The sequence below is a fragment of the Calonectris borealis genome, chromosome 18 (assembly GCF_964195595.1).
Source record: "Calonectris borealis chromosome 18, bCalBor7.hap1.2, whole genome shotgun sequence".
NCBI lineage: Eukaryota > Metazoa > Chordata > Aves > Procellariiformes > Procellariidae > Calonectris > Calonectris borealis.
Window position 1 is genome coordinate 8,861,674 of NC_134329.1, and position 24,071 is coordinate 8,885,744.

Here is a 24,071-nt window from a genome sequence, read left to right on the forward strand (position 1 = left end):
TTTTTTTTTTATGGTGGCTCAAAAATATTTATAGCGTATGACACAGCCAAGCATTCTTTTTTTTTTGTTAGTTTATTGTTCTTGTTCTGGACTTCTTGCCATGTAGAGAGAGATGAATAATGTTTATAGGAAGTTCCCAATTAGTGGTGTAACCAGGAAATGCCTCCTACATTGTTGAAATTGGAGAGCTGTTGCCCACAAGATGGGCAAAACAACTCTTCCCCAGTCAGGAGCTGTTTATTCTAACAGGAGCTTCTAACAAGATCAGGTGTGTATGGGCTCTGTTAGCACCGTATGGCAGCAGCCAAGCATAACGTGACCAGCTTTTTAGCATTTAAACTGTTTTTATCTTGAACTATTGGGCAAGACACGTTCCGTTATTACACTTTGAACTTATTTTTTAACTAAAAGGTCAAATAAGCTAATAAAGGTGATACCTTTGCTGTATCTTTTTTGCCTGTTTAACACAACGTCCAACACATTTAGTACTTAATTTATGATGGTTCTCTGGGACGTAGGACACCAACTGCCAGAGACACGAGTGGGCCGCTCGGTCGCGTGCGGATGGTGAGCGGTTTGGGACACCCCTGCCAAGTCCACACAGCTGAGCGCTGCGCCAGCGTTTTCCCTGCGTGGGGGCAGCTAAGAGGTGGGAGTCTCTCCGTCTATCCACTGCCACGAATTAATTGCAGTGAAATACAACACTCACACCATGGTTTCCGCTTGTTAACTCCTTCATATAATTTTCCGCTTTCTCTTTAATTACCTAAATGACAGCCTGCTTTCCTTCGTGTACTAATGGCCTCAAAATTAGTCGACCAATTCTGATCATAACTGCTGTCCTCCAAACTCTTTCCCTCCCCGCCCACAAGCACTACCCGCAGAGGGAATCTCTGCTTCTCAGGTTTTTTTTCAAGTTTCCACAAGCCTTTAAAGCACATTTGATTCCTCTACCTGCGGAGAAACTATCCAGGCTCCATCCTCAAAATCTGCTGCTGTGGGTAGGACAAAAATTCCCCCCAAAAAGCCACCGATAGCAATACCGTGATGCTCACCCTGAAGCTGGCCAGCAGCTATACCGTATGTCGGTATAGCCCTAGAGAAATTGGTGCAGCTTCCCAGCGTGAGCTGCGCTTTCCGGTTTAAATGTGTTTGGCATTAGTGGATGAGCGCACTGAACCCCCTGGGGAATTTAAAATGCTCTGCTGATGGCTTTAAAACCAATATAGAAAACTGAGCTCAAGCGGTGCAACAAGGATCCGCAGAGTGCTAGGATTTTGTGTCAGGGCTGTCCTGGATTTGTGGAATAGGAAGAAGGGGAATATTGGGGTTAATTTATTTGGGCGCTAAGTGACTTACAAATGAACTGTATTATCTACCACGCCTGAGGCTCGTATCGAAACTCAAGCCGCATCATACTCGGCTGCCTTATTTCTGGAAGCATTACAAATGCTCCAGGGAGTGCCTTTGCTATTGTATTCTCGTATTGAATTATTATCAAAGAAAGCAAAGCTTCTGTTCAGCCTCGGCCTGCTTTCCGCAGGGGTGGATGTGCTCTCCGCAGGGTGGACGTGCTCTCTGCCGCTTGACTTTTCTGACTGAGGAGCGGGTAGTAACGAAGCTCCGAGTCTCTGAAATGTGTCGTGTGTGGGTTTATTTAGAGAAAGATGACGAAGGAGCCTGTTGTGCCATTAGAAACAGGACGTGGAATAGGAAATGGGAAAGTATGGTGGAGCGGGAAGATCAGCACCCTGCCTGCCACCTTCCCTGCCCCGTGGCGGGCGCTTCGGGACTTAGGGAAGAGCCTCGGCGCCTTCTGCCCCGCGGGGGAAGCGGGGCGGGAGGGCTCGGCCGCCGTCGGAGGTTTCGCCCGGTTCCCTGCTGGGGAAGCGGGCCGTGCCGGCGGGCTGCCGCTGCTCCCACCTGCCCGCGGGTGGGCGTGGGGCGGGCGGGGCCGCGCGGGGGCCGGGCGCGGCCGCCAGGGGCGCCCTGGTGCGCGGGCGCAGCGCAGCGCAGTGCGCGGCCGGGAGGAGCCGGCGGGGCGGCGGGCGGCGCCGGTCGCTGCCTGCCCGGTGCGCGGAGCCCGGTGCGCGGTGCGCGGCCCACCATGAACAGCATCAAGAGCGTGCCGGCGCGGGTGCTGAGCCGCCGCAGCGGGCACAGCCTGGAGGCGGAGCGGGAGCAGTTCGACAAGAGCCAGGCAAGGGCGGCGGAAGGGGGCGGCGGTGCCCCGGTACCGGCTGCGGTCGCGGTACCGGCTCCGGTTCCCGGTCTCGGCTTGGGGCCGGGGGCGCGGCGGGACCGGCCCGCTCCGCTCCGCGGGGTATCGCCTCGGAGCGCGCTGCAGGCGGGGGCTTCTCGGGGGAAGGGGGGGAGCGGGTCCCCGCAGGGCTCCGGGGACCCCCCGGTGGGGCGGTGCGGCGCGGCCGCCGTTCGTCTGTCCGTCCGCTTTCCCGTCCGTCCGTCCCCGCTCCCGGCGTGGCGCACGCTCCCCCGCCCTCGCCTGCCCCACCGCTTCCTCCCGGGACGGTCCCGCGTGGGCACCGGCCCGTCCCGCCGCCCCCGGGCCGGGCACCGGGGCCGGGTCCCCGCCGTGCGCCGCCGACCCGACGGGCAGCAGAGCCCCGGGAAGGCGGTTCCTCCCTCTACCCCGCACCTCCCCGGGCCTTATCGGCAGGTAAACACGGCCGTGAGCAAACAGGGAAAGTTTAATGGCCCCGGCCGTGCCGGCGGGAGCGCGGCCGAGCCCGGGGGTGGCCGCAGGCCAGAGCCCGGGGCTGACCCCCCGTGCCCACCGCAGCGGGAACGCGCATCTCTGCATCCCTGCGATGCCCCCCCGGGTCCCGGTCCCGGTCCCGGCCCTGTGGCTGCACAGGCTGCCCCGACAAAACCGGGGGCTGTTTTGCACCGGGGATGGGTCACCCCCCGCGGCTCTGGGTCACACGTGGGGTCTCCCCGTGGCGGTCGGGGTGCCCGGCCCCGGAGAGAGTGACAGAGTGAAAAGAAAGCCCAAACACGTTGGTGCCTGGCTGGGACGGGGGTGTCCGTAGCTCTTCCTACGGCCCCCGTGGGGTGGGCGATGCTTGGGCGCTGACGGGGCTGGCGTATGGCTTATGGGAAATTAATTACTCCAGGAACGTGCGCAGGGACGGACAGAGGGACGGGCTCGCCGACTGCCCCAGCAAAAATCATAGTGCTCTCCCGGCACGCATCCTCTGACCCCTCTGATTTTTGCAGGCTGCAAATTCATCACGGATGTTTTCCCCCTTTGCACCGTTGCATTGCTGCTCCGTCCCCAGCCCCTGGGCTGGTTTGGCCCCGGAGAGCATCGGCGAAGGCGGGTGGTGATTTCGGGCCTCGCAGGGTCATGGTGCCGCTTGGCCGTGCTGGATAGGAAACAGCTTGTTGGGTCTGGGGAGCAACATGAGAAAACCGGCAATTCCGGTTCCTTCTGGACGCGTCTCCTTCAATCGTCCCGCTGGGCACTGCTGATAAATAATCGCGGCGGGAGCGCTGCCTCGTGCGCCGAAGGGCAGCCTGTGCCGGCTGGGCGGGAGCACGTTCCTCCTCCCTGCCGCCCTTCCACGGCGTTTTGGGCTTTTTGGTGGGATTTGTGCCCCACATGGGTGCGACTTCGCTCATGGCCGCAGGGATGCCTTGGGCAGAGCCACGTACGGGGCGAGCGGGTGGTCACTCTTTATTAGAGCTAAACCTGGGGCTCGCTGGCTGACGGTCACGTCCACCACCCAGAACTGATCTTTTTTTCCAGCATCCGATGAAAAACTGTCCTAAAGGAGCTTTTTCTTAATGTGGCTTCTCGTAGCGGTGCTTGGGGTGAGAGCAAAACTGTTCCAATGTCAGTACGTGGGTATTGATCTGCCTTTTACGTCTAATTATAGCAGCTGCGGAGACGGCCGCCGGTTGCCTTTGTATCGCGGGGAGGCCGGTGGCACGGCCCCTCCGCGTGTCTTTGCCGGCCAAGGATCTTACACTGCCCTGGAGAACGATGCTGCCGAAACCGAGCACCCCATCCCTTTCCCCCGCACACCTGCGGGTGCAGACAGGGGTTGCTGGCCCTGGTGTGATCCCGGCTGCTCGCGGGTGACATGAAGGCCACTGCTTTCCCTGAAAATGCTTTTTGAGGTCTTTGTGTCAGGGTGACGCAGACGTCCCCCTTGGAGCGGCCGCGCGTGGGAGGTGGGAAGTGGGAAGCCGCTGTCCCGCAGCGGGCACTTGCTCTGCAGCCTGGCAGGAGGCGAAATTTGCCCTTTTCTGTGGCCAATTTTTGCTTTTCTTAAATAGTAAGGTTAAAAATCCAACGAGCTCCAGAGCTGCCAGGAATACAGCGTGTGTGACTGCCGAGTGGTGCTTTTTTGGTGTAATTTGGGAAGGAGAAGCGTTAGGAAGGGAACTCCGGAGCAGCCGTTTGCAGTTTGGCTGATCCGGCAGCCCTCGCGCCGCCCGGCTGGGGAGGTTTCCAGCTCGACGTCCTGCTGCCAAAAAATCACTCCCCGCTGCGGCGTCGTGCCGGGACCCGGCATCCACCTGACAGGTGGGGATTGTGGTCCCGCGGGATGCCAGGGTTTCGGGGAGCCGTGGGCGGGGAGGATCACGCCGTAATTAAAAGCAGCCTGGAAAGAAAGGGTGGATGTAAACTGCGCTCCTTCATTTGGGCACTTTGATCCCAGCTTTAGTCACCGGCTTGGTACGTGAGAGCTGTGAGTAAGGCGTTCGGGCTGCGCCCGTGTGGGCTCCCACGACCGGGCAGGTTTTGGGGGTCGGACCCCACCACTGGTGGGGCTGGGGCTGCTCTGCTCCCCAGCGGTGATGGGGAACTGGCCGCAGGTGGCATGAAGGTTTCGGCCAGGCTGGTTGTGCACCTGCAGTGATAACAGGGACGTGCCCATGTCTGGACATGCCGATGATGTCCCAACAGGCTGGGTCGAGGGTGAATCTCCCCATTTCGGAGCCGTCCCCCACGGCCCAGCTTTGCCAGGCAGCTGGCAGGGACATGCTGAAGGCACGCGTGTCCCAGGCTGCAGCATCGCCCCGTCCCCATCCCTGGTCCCCCCATCCGCTTTTTGGGGACGTCCTGGCCAGGCCGGGGTTTGGAGCCAGCGAAAGCACACCCGAGCTGGCAGCCCCGAGGGATTGGCATTGGTTCGGTGCCACCATAGTTTATTTGGGACCACGCTGGACACGGCGTCTCTGTCGCGGCGGTGCTGCGGGTGGGCTGGAGGCTGCCCCTGCACGAGTCCGCTCCCCTGTGCCATAAAATGGCTCAGTTGAAACTTCTGTGCTGAATCACCAAGGATGAAACCAGCCTCTCTGGCAGCTCCCGGGCTGGATTTTGGCTGGTCAGGCTGGAAACGAGCTTGCGGGCAATAAATGCAATAAAACCACCAGAACCAATGGGAATTACAGCCCATTTTGGGACGGGCCAGCTGGGTCCCAGCCCTATCCCTGTCCTGCTGGGCAGCGCTGGGTGGCCGAGCTCCCGTCCCCGGGGACGTGGGATGGCGTTTCCTTTCCTGGGGGTCTGCCCCTGTCTCGCGCATCGGCCCCTTCGGCTGCACCTCCTCCTGGCCCCGCAGGGCTCGAGGCTCCCGCCGATGGGTTGGGATGAGCGTGATGGGTTGGGACAAGCACATCGTGCTGCTCCCACACGCGGCGAGAGGCGAAAATCCAGGTTTGGGAGACGTCTGCCCCACTCTCCCCTGCCATGCAAAGCACCTCAGTAAGATGCAATAACCCCTTTAGCACCTCTTCGCTGCAAGGTGCTTTTCCAAGCCCTGCCTTGCAAAACCGCCGGCTTGTCGCTCTCCGGCACATGATAAACCCTGCTTTCTGTCAATAAACCATCACTGTGGTGTCGTACTGGGAGGTGCTGGCAGCCCTGAGGACCCATGGCACATCTCCTCGCCGTGGTCGAGGGCGCAGCCTCTCCGCCGGCTCCAGCCTTTCGGGCGGCTGCGGAGGTGCTGGGCGCTTTGGGTGAGGCAGCTGCGCTGCAAGTGCCTGTTCCCGGGCACTCCAGGCTCGTTAACCTTCGGGGATAAGAGGATTACAGCAAGTCGCCGGCTTAACTCTGCTGCTGCTTTATGGCCCCACATGGCAGGGTAACGCCGGGGCTTCCCCCGGTGCAGGAAAGGCAAAACCGGCGTCTTTTCCCAGTGACTGGGCTCAGCGTTTCGGGGCTGGCTCACTTTTTGGGATGCATTCACAGTGTTTTTGCCGCTGTTGTGCCCAGCTTGTGGGCGCAAGTGTTTTGGGCTCGTTGGGGCTGGATTTGGTGCATTAACACCTGCAGCATCGCCCCTTTGGCAGGGCGTCGGGTTCCTCCTGCGTAAGTCAGGAGCACTCGAGAACCCGGCGTCGGGTTCCTCCTCCTGCAGGAAACCGCCTCGATTCGGAGGCGTCTCTGGGACAAGCGGCCGTGTCGAAGCAGGTGCTTTCCCCGGGAGGGGAGATAAAATTTTTATAAGGTTTTACAGTTTGTGGGGCTGCAGGGAGGGACTGGGTTTCTCTTCCGGCACGAGCGCTGGCGGCGGGGCCGCTTCCTGCCTTCCCAGCGGGGACCTTTTTCCTCCGCCGGTGACCGAGGGCTCACAGACATGGGCACAGACCGAGGGCTCGGGCGAGGGCGAAGCAGCTCAGTTGAGTCTGCAGGGACCTGGGGAGGAGGAGGAAGATCCCCATCGATCGCAGCAACTTAGTTTTGCAGCCCCTCATCACGCGGGAGACGTAACCGATCCCTGTCTGGGGTCATCTTTGGGAATAAACCCGTAATTTAAAGTGTGCTGTGATCAAACACATTAAAATATAGATAATCCTCCTCTGATAATCACGTCGCTCTGGATTTTTGCTCCGTTGAAATGGGCATCGCGGCCGCCGCTCCCTCCTTGCTTGGGGGCCGCCTTTTCCCCACGTGCTGTTTGCGCGCAGCGACGCCGTCAGAAAAAAAAACCCCACCACCCCCTGCTTCAAAGGCTCTTTGTGATTAGAGAAACAACCCTGGAATTTGGCATCTCGCTGTCGTGCTTTAATGCTCCCTGGGCAGGGCGCTGAGTTCAGGCTGCAAAAACGCCGTTTGTTTCCTGGGACGGGGACAGCAGGGAGCGGCAGCAGCTGAGTGCCCGTAGTGGCCCGGAGCCGACTGATCGCACTGGGAATGGGGGGTTTTAATGGTCCGCTTTCATCATGGATAAAAAAAGCCTATTTCGATGTGTCATGAATGGCTTTGAGGTGACAAATGTGTTATAAAATTCAGGGTGTTCCCCAAAAGCGCCGGGTGGCCAGGCCGTTCCCAGCTGGCAGCGCACCCAGCTCTTCGCTTTGGGGGGACGTGGGTTGGGGACCGCGAGGGTCGTGCTGCTGCTGACGGCCGCTCTCTCCTCCTCTCGCAGGCCGTCAGCATCAGCAAAGCCATAAATACGCAAGAAGCACCGGTGAAGGAGAAACATGCCCGCCGTATCCTTTCCCCCAACTTGCCTGGACGGTGCGGAGGAGATCCCGTGCCGAGGCAGGAGGGTTTCACCCTGTGGGGCTGGGGCCACGGGAGGTTTGGGAGATGGGAGACCTGTGCAGAGCTTGGTTGGGGGATGGCATCATGTAGGATCGTCCGTCAGTGAAAATGCAAAGAAGGGCAGCGCAATAAAATTGTGTTTCTTTGGCAATAAAATGCAAAGGGCCCCGGCGTGCCCTGCAGCAGGGGAAGGTGCACCAGAAAAAAAATAAACGGGGGTTTTATCTGCAGGTGCAGCATCGCGCCAGTGATCTCGGTGCCTGCGGTACACTGGGTGCCTGTCCCCTTTCTAGTGAAAGTTGAACAGGAATAGTCCCCAGCCCCGCCTGTCCCCTGCTCCCGTGTGTCTCCGGTTGGCCTTGACCGCAGGGAAGGGATCATCCTGGGGACGCACCACGAGAAGGGAGCGTTCACCTTCTGGTCCTACGCCATCGGGCTGCCCCTGCCCAGCAGCGCCATCCTCAGCTGGAAGTTCTGCCACGTCCTGCACAAGGTCCTGCGCGACGGCCACCCCAACGTGAGTGTCCCCTCTGAAACGTCCCTCCCGCGTTGCTGGCAGGGGGAGATTCTTGGCTCCTGCCGACGTCCCTCTGCGCAGGGGGTGGGTTTCCTTCCCTGCCCCGCCACCATTCCCAGGCCGCGGGGCTGTTATCTCCCATCTTTAAAACCTCCCTGTGCAAAGCCCCGACCGCTGGTTGCCATTGAAGGGCTTGAACAACTTCTCCCAAAGCTGGAGTGGTGTAAGGGGCTGGATCTGTCTCCTTCCCCAGCTCCATGGCAGGCAGGCGGGCACTCGCCCAGCTCGGTGCCAGCCCTACCACGCCACATCCCTCCTGTTTTTATCCCTAGGTCCTCCAGGACTGCCAGAGGTACCGCAGCAACATCCGAGAGACGGGGGACCTGTGGGTGAGTGGGGCGAAGCGGAGGTTTGTGCCTTCCTGGGGGTTTTGGAGCGGGTGCTGAAATGGGCACAGGGAGGGCGAAGCACCACCTGAAATAACCCATCGCCTCTGACCCCGCTGGGTGGTGGTTACGCGGTGAAGGGCGAGAGCCGTAGGGCTGCTGCGGGTTCACCGGCACGTGCTGGATCCGGTGGCATTGCTCCGGATTCGCCACGTTTCCCCTCGTGTCTCCGGCAGGGCCATTTGCACGACAGGTATGGGCAGCTGGTGAGCATCTACACGCGGCTCCTCCTCACCAAGATCTCCTTCCACATCAAGGTGAGAGGCTCTGCCGCCTCCGCACCCTGCCGTGCCGGGGCTCGGGGCTTCACCGGGGGTTGTGTTGATTCAGCAAAAATATTAACAGCAACTACTGTTTTTTTTTTTTTCCTTTTACAAAGCATCCCGAGTTCCCCCCAGGCCTCGAAGTGTCGGATGAAGTGCTGGAAAAGACCGCGGGGACGGACGTGAACAACATGTGAGTGTCCCGGCAGGAGCAAAGCAACCGGTGCGTGGTCGCCGGCTCCGTGCCGCCCGGGCTGGCAGCATCCTGCTGGCGAACCGGCTCCTGTTCAGGGCAGCCGTGTGGTATAAATTAGTCGGGTGGTGCCTGATTCCTCCTGCACCGGCAGAGCGGTGGGGAGCGTAAATGCAGGGAGCAAAACCACCAAATTCTTGTCAATCTGAACCCTTGCTCAGAACATGAGCAGCCGGAGCAAGGATGTCTCTGCCGCCGGGTGACGGGGTTTTGGTTTTTTTGGCAGCTTCCAGCTGACGGTTGAGCTGTTCGACTACCTGGACTGCGAGCTGAAGCTGTCGGAGTCAGGTGAGGAGGCGGCAGGTCCCTCCCGCTCGCCCCGGGGCTCTTGAGCAATAGTTTCACTCTTTGGTCAGGAATGGAGTTCCAGCTCCGGTGAGGTCGGAGCCTCAGGTCCTTCTTCCTCCTCCTCCGATGAGATTTCTGAGGTCGTTTCTCAGCCGGATTCCCCTGTTGATGCTCTGTAGAGGCGGTTGTAGGAAAATATTTAAGGAACGTGGCTGGTTTTAGCCCACCTGAGCAATGCAGAGTGTTGTTTTCCGAGCGGTGCTGCTCTGGAATATGTTTTTATTTCTTCTTGGTACAATCATGTTAATTGTATGGATTACCCAAATCCTTTCTATCCCCCTGAAGCAGAGGATGGGGCTGTACCTCTTTCTAAATACTCTTTTCCCCTCGTTGAAATACCTCCAGGGAGGGCTGGAGGCCCCTGCCCATGTTTGCTTCTCTCGCCTCCTTCTCCAGGAATTTTTAGATGGCTTAAAAATGCGGCGGTTTCTTCCTCCGTCGCGAGTCAGGAACACGGGGCTGCCCTGGAAAACAGGGCACAGCGGGAGAGACGGTGCTCCCGGCTACCGTCAGCCTCCCGCTTCTCCTCCTGACCCAGTTATACAGAGAATTTATGTTCATAAATACTTTAAAGCTGCGCGGGGAAGAAGCCAGAGTGGATATGCTGGCTGGATTTCTGCCAAGGGAAGGGATCCGTTTCTGAGCCGGGGCAGGCGAGGCTGCGGTGCCGGCGGGCCCGTCCCCTGCCCTGGGATCCTCTCCCAGCTCCTTCCACGATTAAATAGAGCGGAGCAAAACCCCTCGCCTTCCCCAGCTGCGTCGTGCAGCGGCAGCTCCCGAGGGCAGCCGACCTGCCTTTGCATCGTGCTGGGGTTAAATCCCTCCTTTTTGAGGTCAGGGTACCCCGGGGCAGAGCTGAGCACCCCTTCCCTCTGCCGCCACGGTCCCTTTGGGTGTTTTTCTTGCACGCAGGGGAGTTGTTCCCAGCTCGGTGGGAGAGGACGGGCAGCAACCCCGGCATTTACCCCTTGTCCTGGCAAAGCCACATCCGTCGTGGTTAATGATCAAGCCGAGTCGCCCGGAGCGGGACGGCTCTGCAAACACGGCGCCCGCGCCTCACCGCGCTCAACCCTTCAGTTTTCAGGCAGCTCAACACCTCGATGGCGGTCTCGCAGATGTCGGCGGTGCAGTGCCGCCTGGCCCCCCTCATCCAGGTCATCCAGGACTGCAGCCACCTCTACCACTACGCCGTCAAGTTGATGTTCAAGCTGCACTCCTGTGAGTCCCTGGGACGTGCCCCGCGCTGGCCTTTTCCCGGCCGGATTCTCGGGGTCAGGCTTGTGTGGATGGAGGCATCCGTCGCCATGTCCCCGTATCCCGGCCGGGCTCTAAGGACCCGCTCCATCCCACGTAGACGTCTCAGATGAAGGAATTCATGTCCTTGATGAATTCAAACCGATGTGCTTTGGCCCTGCACGGCAGTGCTGGGCAGCACGGCACCAGGGACCTCGCGCGGGTATTTCGGGGTTCCCGCACCCGCCTCTCTCTGCGTCACGTCCCTGGTCCCTATGCCAGGGATGGGGACACCCCACTCCCATCCTGACCCCTCACATCCCACTCCCACTTGGCCTTTACCCCACTGGCTTTTGCAGCTGGAGGGATCCGGGCGCGTGTGAATAAATTTCTAGCCCCGGGTCAGTCATGGCTGTCCCCCCCCATCGCCGCAGGTCTGCCAGCCGACACGCTGCAGGGCCACCGAGACCGCTTCCACGAGCAGTTTCGCAGGTAACCCAGGGCCAAGTTGGGGCGATGGGGTCCCCTCCCTCCTGCCAGGCCCCCTCCCCACCTCCCCTGCGAGCGGTTTTTCTTTCCCTCCCTCTCCAGCCTCAAAAACTTCTTTAAGAAAGCGTCCGACATGCTGTATTTCAAGCGGCTCATCCAGATCCCTCGGCTGCCAGAGGTACGGCAGGATTTTGGTGTGGTGCTCGTGTGTGATGCTTTGGAGAGCTTGTGGGTTCAGGGTGCACAGGGGGTCCCCACGGATGGGTTTGGGGTCTGGGGACACTGTGGAGGGACCCGCCAGCACGTGTCAGCAGCAGAGGGATGGCTGCCTCCCTTCCCTCGGCGGTCTGCCTGCAGCCGTTCCCGAAACGCCAGGCGATGCTGCCGCAACTTCTTGTCCCTGCAGAGCCCCCCGAACTTCTTGCGGGCATCTGCGCTGGCCGAGCACGTGAAGCCGGTGGTCGTCATCCCCGAGGAAGCGCCCGAGGATGAGGAGCCGGAGAACCTCATTGAGATCAGCACGGCTTCCACCACGGAGCCGCAGGTGGGGGCACGGGGATGGGATGGGGACCCTGGGGTGGGGGGGACAGGCACCTGCAGCCTGGCTCAGCTCAGCACCCTGGCTCAGCTCAGCACCCTCTGTCTTCCCCAGATCACCTCGGATATATTTGAGCAAACCTTCGGCCCACCCAACGGTATTCGGGACGACAGGTATGGGGGTCCACAGTGGCGGAGGGGGGGACGGCTGCCACCGCGTGGGATCAACCTGCCTCTCTCCGCAGGGATGCGCAGATCGAGAGCCTGAAGAAGGAGGTGGACATGCTCCGTGCGGAGATGGAGAAGATTAAACTGGAGGTAAAGCCCAGTTTAAACTGGGGAGCAGCCAGCGCAGGAGAGGGGGGCGGTTTTCGATGCTGTAGCATGGAAACCCTGATGGGATGCAGCAGGAACCAGAGTCCTTGCACCCAGTGCCACGTTTTGGGGCCTCTCCCAGTGCCAGGACGTGAGTCCTGATGAAGATGGGGTGTAAGACCTGTCCCTTGCTGTCCCAGACGCGCTGCTTGCAGCGGGGACAGAGCGGCTGCAGGGGCCAAGGGGAGAGCTTTCCCGTGCATCTCACGGCTGCTTTGCCCAAATTGCAGCCGGGCACCTGGATAGGGGTGTTGGGGAGGGCAGAGTCGTTGCTGGCATCGGTGCAGGGCGGTGTCCGAGTGCCTGATGGTGTCCCGCAGGCGCAGCGATACATCACGCAGCTCAAGGCGCAGGTGAACAGCCTGGAGGGCGAAGTGGAGGAGCAGCGCAAGCAGAAGCAGAAGGCGCTGGTGGACAACGAGCAGCTGCGGGATGAGCTGGAGAGGCTGCAGAGGGCGAAGCAGGACAGCGACAGGTCCCAGCGGCTCTGTGCCGAAGCGGAAAGTAGGTGCCCTACAGCACCCGTCGGCCGTGGGACACCCGCGCCGCAGTTGCTGATGCTTTCTCACCCCGTCCAGAGAAAGCCAACGCCACTGAGATCCGCTACACGAAGCTGAAGGAGAAGCACAGCGAGCTCATCAACACGCACGCCGAGCTCCTGAGGAAGGTAACGCTGCTGCCTGCGCCAGGCAGGGACCGACCGCTGCCTTCGTTCCTCTGCCACCGCCGGTGTGGCTTCTGCGTGCCCAGCCCCACCCCGTATCGGTCCCATCGTCCTGAGCACCGAGTGGGGGGCACCCCTTGAATTCATGTCCACCGATGGTCAGTGTTTGGGATGTCGTGAAAAAGACATCGCCAAGCTACCCCTCCAGCCAGAATTTGGGCAGAAGGAGCACAGCGGTGGCGAGAGTCCCCCCTCCGAATGCCCAGTAGTCCCCGTGTCCCCGCGCAGAACGCCGACACCGCCAAGCAGCTGACGGTCACGCAGCAGAGCCAGGAGGAGGTGGCACGCGTCAAGGAGCAGCTGGCGTTTCAGGTGGAGCAGGTCAAGCGGGAGGCCGAGATGAAGGTGAGCCAGCGCGGCCCTGAGTCCCCAGCCGCCGGCCCCGGCACCGAGCCCTTCCTAGCCCGGGAAACGTGGTGGCTGGGCACAATTTGGGTGCAAGGAGTAGGGGTGGTTGTTGGTGTCGGTCCCTGATCCAGGAAAGAGTTGCCCTGGCTCCTCAGGAGGGCGTTATTTAATGTGTGCTTTATTCCCTCTTGCCCAAATCTGCCGTTTCTTGCCTCAAGAAAATGTCACAATGCAAATTGATGGGTTTGGGTGCTTTCGTTCTCTGGGGCCCAAGCTGGAGGCTGCTCCCAAAATTCCTGCCCAGGGGAAACAACCCCCTGAGATCCTGAAAACCCCTCCTGCAAAATGCGGCCAGGCTCGCTCCCGCTGTCCTGGCCATGCACCGGTGCCGAGCGGGGCCAGAGCGCGTTTGCAGTGGCTCAGCCCCCGGCACGGGCATGCGGTTGCAGCTGGAGGACCAGAGCGTGCAGATGGAGCAGCTGCGGCAGGAGCTGGACGCCCGGCGGGACGAGCTGGACCAGGCGCAGCGCTCGCTCAGCCACGCCAAGCAGGTACAAGGCCGGGGGCACGGGATGCGCCCAAATCCCCATCACAAATCCCTGTCGTGCAAGACGGCGCGCCTGCCACCACTGCCAAGCCAGCGGCGCAAACGGCAGCCCAGGGAGCCGTCATGGGCATGTCCTCAGCTCCCCCCGGCGTAACCGTCGGGCTCGCGACGTGGTGACGGGTGAGTGACAAGGATCTCCCGGCCCCACTGGCAGGCAGGCGCGGAGCTCAGCGCCCAGGTGGAGGCCCTGCACGCCGAGAAGGAGGTGCTGAGGCGGTCGGTGAGCGAGAAGGAGTGTGAGCTGCTCTCCACGCGTGGCCTCGTCGAGGAGAAGGAGCTGCAGCTGAGCCAGGAGGCGGACAAGGCCACGAGGGAGATCCGTGAGCTGCAGGGCAGGCTCCTGGAGAAGGTACGGCGCTGTGTGGAGAGCCTGGTGCCCCTCCGCTCGGTGGGGCGAGACATGTTTTGGGGATGCTGAGTACTTGGGGGGCTCAGCCGAGCCATCGCCAGCGTAGCCGGTGGGATGTGACCTGCACCAGCAGCAACGGGATGCTTGGGTCTAATCTGCAAATGGGCTCTCAGGGGACATGCTGGTGACAGGGCCATGGTGACAGGGGTCCTGCGCCTTGGCTGTGCCACCCACGTGTCCCTCCTGCCCCGCAGAGCAACCAGGAGCAGAGCCTGCAGCAGAAGCTGCTGGATGAGCAGTTTGGCATCCTGCAGGAGACTGTGCGGGAGGCGGAGGACATCCTCCGTGACGCGGTGGCCAAGCTGGACGACCCATTGCACGTCCGCTGCACCAGCTCCCCAGGTACGTCCCGCTCGACCTCGGGGGCTGCGACCCACAGCTCCTTCTCCCTCCGAGACACGTGATGTTGCATCTCAGCTACCCCCAGGCATCTTTTCCCACCACAGAGGTTGGGGTTTGACTTCCCAGGGGTAAATTTTTAGCTCCGATCTCAGCACTATTTTGCTTTTAGTGACTCAGATTTTAGTGCTGCTCCCCGGCCGGGGCTGCGAGGACCCAAGCCATCTTGGCTTCCACTCAGTGGTGCCTCGTGAAGTCTGAAGTCAGCCCCCCTGCTCGTTCAGACACTCGGCAGCCTGACTACACTAACGAAGCTAAATTCATTGCAGATTACCTGCTCAGCCGGGCGCAGACAGCGCTGGAGTCCACGGACACCCTGGAGAACGGACACGCGCAGTACGTGGCCTCCATGGCAGGTACCTGGGGCTGGGGACCGGCGGCATTGCTTGCATCTTGCTTTTATTTTTATACATCCAGCAGCCCCCGACTGCTTTGGGGCCGTTGGCAAGGATGCAATGCCCTGGTGATGGAGGGACGCGGCGGGTGGAGCTGGTGGGTTCCCATGCGCTCGTTGAAGGAGCAACCTGCAAGCAGGAGGGGTCCATACTGACCTCTCCAAGCTCTTGTACTGATCCTTGGGTGCCTTCGAGGGCAGGTCGTAGCCCCCAGGACATGGCAAACGGTGCCCTGGGCTGGCAGCACCTGACCACATCCTCTCGCCGGCAGATGCCGCGGGGCTGGTGGGGGCTCTGGCCCTCTTCGCACACCTGACGGCCGACACCATCGTGAACGGCAGCGCCACGTCCCACCTGGCTCCCACTGACCACGCTGACCGTGAGTGCCGTGTGTGGACGCGGCAGGTGTTGGGGGTGGTTTTTGCTCGTGGGGCTTGTTTTTGGGGTGGCCATGCCAAAGCCCCCTCTGCTGGGGGCTGGATATGGGGCAGATCTTCCCCGGGGGCAGCACGGTCCCCTTAGCTCCCCGTGCTCCCCTTCCCGACATTCCCTCCTCTCCGGTGCCCCTTCCTGGGCCAGGAACATGGCTTTGCTCCTGGAAACCGATTTATGTTCTTCTGCAAGAAATGTCCTGGATGCCGCCGATGCTTAGCACCATCTCTGCGGCCAAGGGGAGGAGGAAGAGGAGGGTGGCAGGGCTGGGGTGGGGGACCCGACCCGACCCATCCTCTCCCCAGGACTGACGGAGACGTGCCGGGACTGCGGGCAGCGGAGCCTGGACTACCTGGGCCAGCTGAAGGACAAGCAGACGCTGGGGCGCGCCGAGCTGGGGGACGTGCGGCGGGCGCTGCGGGGGGTCCTGCAGCTGGCCCAGGTAGGAGAATGGAGGCCAGCGCACCCACCTTCTCGCCCGGGGCTGGCAGGGTGGGCTATTGGCATTGGTATTTCCCAAAGGAAAAATCAAAGCAGGCAGTTAACGCAGAAGGACGTTGCCTCCGTTTGTCAAGGTGGGCTGTCTGCTCGCAGCCTTCTGGCTGCACCTCAATGCAAAGAAAAAAATCAAACTATGGATTTCCCCATTGTCCAGAGCTGAAATTGGAGACGCTGGGTTGGAGTGAGCACTTTGGGATGGCTTGTCCCCCATACCCACCGGTTCTGGTGCCTTCCTTGAGCCATCTCAGCTTCCGAGCACCGAGACCCTTCCTGGTGGAGACAGTCACCCTCGGATCAGCTGAAGTCTTTCAGCCCAATAACCCCTGCGGAATAAAACTTCCCAACTTTCAGATATTTCTTCTCGTGAAGCCCCCATTAGTCTTTTCCATTAAACTGCTGTTAATTCAAAGGCTGTCAGCTCTTCAGAACCCTCTGGAGCCCTGCCCTGCTGAAACTGCTCCTGTGATCGAGTTTTGTCACTTTGATTTGGGCTGTTTCTTACCTCTGAGGTCCCTGTGCCATGTTTGCTGCAAGTTGGTGGCACACGTGCCTCCACCCTCACGGTCTGCTTCTGCAGCTTTATTTATTTAGGGGGAAAAAAAGGAGTCGGATACCTTGGTTTGGTGTTATTCCTTACAAATATCCCTTTCTCTCCCTCTGCCTAAAACCTCCTGGCGGCTGCTGCCTCCTCCGGCAGGAGCTGAGGCCCAAGAGCTTAGACATCAAGCAAGAAGAGCTGGGGGACATGGTTGAGAAGGAGATGGCCTCCACCTCAGAGGCGATTGAGGATGCCGTCAGGCGGATAGAGGTGAGACGAAGCTGCAGGACGGGCCATTTTGTGCCTTGGGGCAGCAGTGTCCATTCCTCCACCCCGCTCACCATCACAGCAACGTGGTGTCCAACCCTTCCTCTTGCGTTTCCCAACAGGAGATGATGAGCCAGGCCAGAAACGAGAGCTCCGGTGTTAAGCTTGAAGTGAACGAGCGGTGAGTTTTGAGGGTTGGCGTGTGACAGCCGCGGGCAGGTTTCTGTGCTTTCCTTCAGAGCTGCACGTGCGACCCAGTGCTGCTGCATCCTGATGTTGAGCACAAAATTCTCTTTAGGAGGGTGGACCTTCATCTCGCACGTCTAAGCCAATTGTTTGCAGCTCCTTTGTGAGCTGCTTAGAAGTAACCTGCAGGCTGGCCGGTCTCCAAAAAAGACCCGTTTTCTAACTGAGACCAAAGCCTGCTTCCCTGGACGCGGCCTCAGAGGATGCTGAATACTTTTCTCTTGTTTCCCTATAGGATTCTGAACTCCTGCACGGACCTAATGAAGGTCAGTACTGCAGAAACCTAGCTGGGGCATCAAGACTGTGCAAAACTGTAACTTCCCACCATCGGCAGCATCAATCCTTCTCTATAAAATCCCCATCAAACACCAAAACCTGTTTTTCTTCTTTCCAGGCTATTAGACTTCTTGTAATGACATCTACAAACCTACAGAAGGAGATAGTAGAAAGTGGCCGGGTAAGTCCTCCCCTACACTCGTCTCTCTGCACCGACGTGACATACGGGAGCATTTCCCACAATTTGCAGAAACACCGGCTGAATTTTGTGCTTTCCAATATTGTGGTACTCTGGCAGTCTTGCTTGCTGGAGACGGGCTGCTCAGCCCTGCGCTCTGCAGACATCGCTGTCACCTTTGCAAAGCCTTGTCCATCTAAAGACGACAGCCCAAACGTGTGTGTGTTAAACCCAGACCAAATTCGCAGACTTTGGGGCTCCAAAGTTAGCTTTCTCGATCTGTGTTTAAGCAGGCCAGTAAGAGCGGCCTGAATGACACAGAAACGCTGCCAATCCCTTGATTTATGGCTTTATATATGAATTTATATATTGTTATATTTTATATGGATATTTTATATGGATTTATGGATTTATATATTGTTGTATATTAGAAACAAGTTAATACAGGCTGTAATATTCTCATAACAACAGGGGGCAGCAACAACTCAGGAGTTTTACGCCAAGAACTCGCGCTGGACCGAAGGGCTGATCTCTGCCTCCAAGGCGGTGGGCTGGGGAGCCACGCAGCTCGTGTAGGTACCCCCGGGACCTCTCCCACGGCCGCTGCGGGAGGCTCCTCTCCGGGCTCAGCTCCGTGTGCTGCGCTCGGGGCTGGCCCACGCTTCTCCGTCGACCGATAACCCAAACTGTCCCGCTGCTGAGTCGGCGTGGAGCATTATGGCTCATCCTTACAGAGCAGCATGGCCTGGGTCAGGCCACACGGTCACCAAAACAGGGATCTGCCAGTTCTCCCTGTTTGCAAAATGTGAAAGTTGCTGCAGTCAAATACTTTGGGTCGTGGTTGCTGCTCAGATGGTCGTGGTTGGGATCGGGGCAGGGTGTCCCCGTGCCAGGGCAGGAAATGTGGGGGCTGTTTTGGACAAAGCTTTAAAAATCTCATCTACTTCATTATGGAAGCACAATCCTGCCTCTATTGATGTTTTACACCCATCCAAAACCTCTGGATCTGGGCTTTGAGTAATTGCTTTGTAAATGAGCTTTAAATAATTACAGGCAAAGCTGCTGGTTCAAGGTCTGATGCTGATTTCTAAGGGTATAGCAGGAGGTAAATAACCTGCACTTGCTTCACAGTGCACAGCGAGTATCTCTAATGCGATCTCCCTTCTGATCCGTAACGCAGGGAGTCAGCAGACAGAGTCGTCCTGCATACGGGCAAATATGAAGAACTGATCGTCTGCTCCCATGAAATCGCCGCCAGCACGGCCCAGCTGGTGGCTGCCTCCAAGGTGAGTGTCCCAGCAGGACCGTCCGCACGCGGCTCGTCAAGTTTTAAGGCATTTTGTTGCCACGGTGTTGTCCCACGGATGCTTTCGGGCGGCAGTGTGTGGCCGTCCTGTCGCCGGTCCTGCAGCCTCCTCCCGGAGCAGGGAGCAGGGGAAGCTCTTACTATTTTCAAGTCAGTCTGTGATTTTAATCCGTGTGTCTTCACCTGCATTAATATTCCCACACCTAGCAGGGCTTGCCTCAGAAATGAAGATGTGTAAAACCTCCCATCTTCCTCCTGTCAAGCTGATTATGTAAAGAAAATGTTAATAACTAACGAGAAAGCCCAAATAAGCAACTGCAGGAGCCAGCATTGAGAATGATGGATTTTGGTCCTTGCCACCTTTCCTGTTGGTGTGGGCAAAAGCGCTGTGTAGAGGTTTCAGTGAGCAAATGGGGGTGGAGGTTGGGGGGAGGAGGACGCATGCTGCTTTTTACAGCAGATGGTTTTAAAACTAAGAACATGGTTAAAAAAAAAAAAGCTCTGTCTTCCCCGCTGCTGCTTATCCACGTGTGCTTGGCAGAGCTGGTTTGGTGGCTGAAGGGCCTTGCGGGGGTCACCCTTGATGGGATCATCAAGAATAAACATGTGTCCATCTGTCCGTCCTTTTCACCCCCGGGTTTTCACGCCCAAGGACTGTTCTGTGATGGGTGTCTCTGCTCTCAGGCAGAACATGGCTGCCTGGGGGCTCCCCTGAGCCCGCGCGGAGGTGCCGTGATGGGGACCCTCAGCCGTCCCCGTGCTCTTTGCAGGTGAAAGCCGAGAAGAGCAGCAGGAACCTGGGCCGGCTCCAGGAGTGCTCGCGCAACGTCAACGAGATGGCGGCCAACGTGGTGGCTTCCACCAAGTCGGGGCAAGAGCAGATCGAAGAGAAAGGTGAGATTTTTACAAAGAAAGGGGAGAAAAAACCCACCCCAAATCCCTTTCTGGCCCAGTGACCACCCCGAGAACCACCTGCTTTTCCCCACAGACACCATGGACTTTTCGGGCATGTCCCTCATCAAGCTGAAGAAGGAAGAGATGGAAACACAGGTATGGCCAGGCTGAGGTCCTGATCCGCACCCCGCGCAAGGCGGGGGGATCCCTTCTCCTGCCCCCGCCCTGCAGCCCTGGGGACGGCGGCAGGGTCCAAGATGGCTGTTTGGGTGCAGGTGAAGGTGCTGGAGCTGGAGAAGCGCCTGGAGGGTGAGCGGGTGCGCCTGGGCGAGCTGAGGAAGCAGCACTACGCCCTGGCCGGGGCCTACGAGGCGGCGGAGGACGGGGAGGCGAAGCCGGCGCCGGCCCCCAGGCGAGGCATCCTCAAGAAGCCCCCGCTGGCCCAGAAGCCCGGCCCCGGGGAGGTAGGGTCCCGGGGGGTACGTACAGAGGGGGGAGGGTGCGTTGGCAGCGCGAGCCACTGATATTTCGCTTTATCCCCCTCTCGTTTCAGCCCGAGCGAGACGCCGGCCCCTGCCCGCCTCACGGGGCGAACTTCTAGCGGGGGGCGGGCTGTGTTTTCACCAGATCGCGCTGCCTTCGCGCTGGCGTGCCTTCATGCGCGGGGGTCTCCTCACCGCCCGGCCTGGAAAACTGGATGGTTTTTAAAAAAAATTTTTTTTTTTTTTTTTCCTTCACTTGATTCCTATCCGTAGAGCGGGGGGGCTCCTGCCGGCTGCCCGGGCGGCGCAGGATGCCCTCCTCCTCCTGGCTGCCAGCTGGCTCTCCAGGTTTAATTTAATTTGGGGTTCGTTTGGGTTGATTTGGTTTTTTTTAAAAAATCTTTATCAGCACTAGAAGTTTTCAGTAAATGTAGCTCTCTTCAGTACTGCTCAGACCCTTTCAAAGAACTGTGAACTGTTTTTAAAGTAGAAAACTGTTGGGCTTTTCTTGCAACCGTTTTTTTAAATTCCCCTTTTTCAGCCTGAGGAATAATTTGCCTTTGTTTTGGCGGGGGATCGGCCCTCAGCGGCGAGGGAGACGTTAGCCTTAAGTGACACGAGGAGCAGGGCTTTTGGAAGGGAAAAAGCAGTTACTGGCACACACTGGCAATAAGGATACAAAACTTTTTTTTTTTTTTTCCTTTTCTATTTTTTATTACTACAGCAACGTCAGGGGATCAGTTGCATTATGTTTTATATTTAAGATAATTAGCAGAATTAAATCTAACCGTGGCCTACGGGAGCCAGGGGATAGAGAGTCTGCAGCAATAAAGGAATTACTGACGTGGAGAGACACGGGAGCAGAAGAAAAATCCTGTCAGCTCTATCTTCCCTTGGAGCTACTACCACGTTGTAGATTATTAAAGAAGCAATATTTAAAATACGTCTTGCGGTGCCTGGGCAGCTTGTCGGCGGGGAGGGGGCCGATGCGGGGCCATGGCGCGGGGCTCCGCTGGTTGAAGCAAGCTGGCCCTGAATCGTGGGGCAGCGAAAGGCGGTGAAGTGCTTCGAAGGAATTAGCTAAAGCACCGGGGCAGGGCGGGGTGTGTGGGGACACCGGTGCCTGATGTGGCTCTGCGCCCACCGAGGGGTGGGGGGGGTGTTTTTTATATATACATATATATGTATATATATACAGCTATATGTGTGTATATATACATATAGATATATGGGTATATGTATATAAATGTTTGTATGTACATATACCTGTATATATATACAGCTCTACACACAAATATATATATCTCTTGCTCTATAGCTACCTAGCTATACAGATACAGCTATGTATCAAATATATATTGTGTGTATCGTGCTTTTTTCCTCTGTGTACACACATACACGTGTATTTGTATAGCCATAACTCTTTAGGTCTATACATGTATATCTATCTACACATATGTATTGCTGTAGATATAGATATACATAGCTAGAGTGCATCATGTCTATATGTATCTACGTATATGTGTATCTATAGATACATATATATGTCATATCTCTATATGTGTAGCTATATGTGTGTATCTAGGTGTGTACGGCTCTGCGTGTGCCTATATATATATGTATATATTTTTATACATATGCATGTTTGCATATTTTTATACACACACACATATTTATGCACATATATATATGTATAGGTCTGTATTGATGCGGCTGTAACGCTAAGGCAAGACCCCCCCCCCGCCCAGCGTGAGCAGCTCCCCGGGGCAGAGCAGCACATTAATTTCTGCTGCGTATGATCCCCACATGGCTCTCGCTGGTGACCGGGGTGACGGGAGCCTTACTGAACGTAAGTAGCTTAAATAAATCAAAAGCAATCCGGCCGCAGCAGCGCGGGGGCAAGATGGGTGCTGCCTTCCAGCCAGGGCAGCCTCGCAGCCGCTCCCAGCAGCATTGGCACACGCCTGCCAGAAACGCGGATTTTGTTTGTTCTACGCTTACCTGGGGGTATCTGCAGGGCCGAGTGTCACTGGGGTCGCTGCGCTTCTGGGTGCAACTTGGATGCATCAGTGAAACGGGAAGCCGGAAGCGTTCGGGGCTCAGCGAGGATGCCCACGACAGGGCACACACAGCTCCCTGGTATTGAAGAGGAGACTTGTGAGGGTCCCTTTGAAAAAAAAAGCCTAGAATCAACATTTTCATCCAATTCCTCGTGACCCCCCCCAAAACAATTATAACCAAATTTCATACAAGCCACAGTAAAAACCATAGCTCTTAGTTCCTAAGATTAACAATAGACTATAAAGCAGGTAACTAGAATTACAAGTTGCTGTTTTATCAAGAAAACACATTTATAAGGTATTTTATTATTTATTTTAGTTCCACAGCAGTCTCACGATGACTTAAGATTTCCGAGGTTACATGTCACAAAACAGACCTTACAGTTTTATTTGCAGCTACTACGGGCAGCGTAGCAAACGACAATTCTCATTTCCCAACCAACTGTATGTATAAAGTGCGTTCTGCATTAAAAGGCTTTGGTGTTAATACTGGTGTTACTGGGCAAGGCAAGCAGCTGGCCTAATCCTGCGAGTTAAGTCAAGATCTTCTCCAACCCGAAGACGTACATCCTTCTCAGCCTTTCCACGAAGCCACGGAGAACCTCTTATCTACAGCGGCGGCGGCGACCTGGGAGAGAGCGACCCAGCCGTGTCCCGCGGATGACTGCTGCCACATCGAGTGACAGCGTCGATCGAGAGCGACCGTGGCCAGCTCCATAGTTCAGTTTCGTTTCTTTCAGAAACCTTTTCTCTGGGTACAAGGAAGCGCTTCCCGCAGTAGCTCGCAGTCTATTTATAGACGGTGATGAGGACATATTTGCTGGGAGACTGATGTCATCCTAACCACTCACAACATTACCTTTCATAATGGAAATACTGATTAATCAAGAATGCTAACTTTTAAATCTCACTACCGTAAGTCTAGCCACAGCTATATTTAAAGTTTAAAGAATTCAAAAATAAGAACGATGCTATGGGTAAACGTAACTTGTTCAACGCCACTGCTGGTTCACTATGATTTGCTTAAATCGATACTGAGAGGCTGCAGGTGAAACAACCCAGGCCAGCACATACAAAGTCTCAAAAAATATCAGCAAAAATAAAAACAAGCACCAAAGGCCACTTAAAGTATAACCTATGTGCTAAAGTAATTTTTATACCAAAATTAAGCTTACTGTCCAGGCTAAGATTTTTTTAACTCCTACGCTTTTTGGAAAGTATTTCCAGACCAAAAAAAAAAAAAAAAAAATCACAACTGCAAACTGTGTATGCAAAGGTTGATTTTGAGACTCCCATCAAGACATCCTGCTGTACAGGATCCAATTTGCTAATGACTTTTAAATACCATTATTGTATCTGTGGAGAGAGGAAGATGTTTAACTTGATGTGCTACTGAGAACAAATTTTACTCAGTACCTGTAGCAAAAGCAATGGAAAATAACCAAGCGAAAGCTATGAAATACTATGTTCTGCTCCCTTCCACCGAGGTTAGCACAGTACAATTTATTTTTCTTGAAGCAGCTTTCAAACCGCCTGTTATCAAAGCCCTCCTTTCCCCACCCTTTGGTTCCCTCGGCGGCCAAACCTCCAGTAACCACAAATTAGCTTGAACACGAGCACACAAAGCCGCTGAAGTTCAGTAACAGCATTGCTACAGAGAGCAAAGTTTACAAAACACAAGCATCTCTTAGATCATTGGGAAAAAGAGTCCACTGAAATCATGCACACGAATAGAAAACACTGCCCTTACACGCTCTAGGAAGTCAGGTAAAAAAAAAAGCTTCTGTAAAAGTATGTTTTTAAGAGCCCTTAACTAAAGCCATGAAAACAGCAGCCACCCATTTGCAGGGTAGGGTATTTCCCTTCTGCGCCTCGTCTGCTGGTAGCGGTGACTAAGGCACGAGTTACCTGCGTCTGGGCAGTACTACTTTTAGCGACAGTATTTCCTGAATAGCCCAATCACAAAAATTACTTGGGAAATACAGAAATCCCAGCTAATACAAGCATTTAACAAATGCCTCAT

The 24,071-nt window shown here is 56.8% G+C and overlaps 1 protein-coding gene across 1 annotated transcript; it reads left to right on the forward strand.

Moving 5' to 3' along the window:
* Window positions 1–2,008: 2,008 nt before the first annotated feature.
* HIP1R (huntingtin interacting protein 1 related) lies at window positions 2,009–20,932 on the forward strand. Its single transcript, XM_075167746.1, has 32 exons — window positions 2,009–2,200; window positions 7,407–7,470; window positions 7,900–8,042; window positions 8,375–8,431; window positions 8,665–8,745; window positions 8,868–8,944; window positions 9,231–9,292; window positions 10,430–10,570; window positions 11,020–11,077; window positions 11,177–11,252; window positions 11,481–11,618; window positions 11,727–11,785; window positions 11,857–11,929; window positions 12,307–12,490; window positions 12,565–12,653; window positions 12,939–13,055; window positions 13,508–13,609; window positions 13,820–14,014; window positions 14,269–14,416; window positions 14,743–14,829; window positions 15,140–15,247; window positions 15,606–15,742; window positions 16,499–16,609; window positions 16,729–16,787; window positions 17,088–17,118; window positions 17,247–17,309; window positions 17,778–17,878; window positions 18,487–18,592; window positions 19,383–19,506; window positions 19,601–19,662; window positions 19,782–19,970; window positions 20,060–20,932. The coding sequence occupies exons 1-32, from the start codon at window positions 2,108–2,110 to the stop codon at window positions 20,105–20,107; spliced, it is 3,183 nt and encodes a 1,060-aa protein (XP_075023847.1). The 5' UTR covers window positions 2,009–2,107; the 3' UTR covers window positions 20,108–20,932.
* Window positions 20,933–24,071: the final 3,139 nt, after the last annotated feature.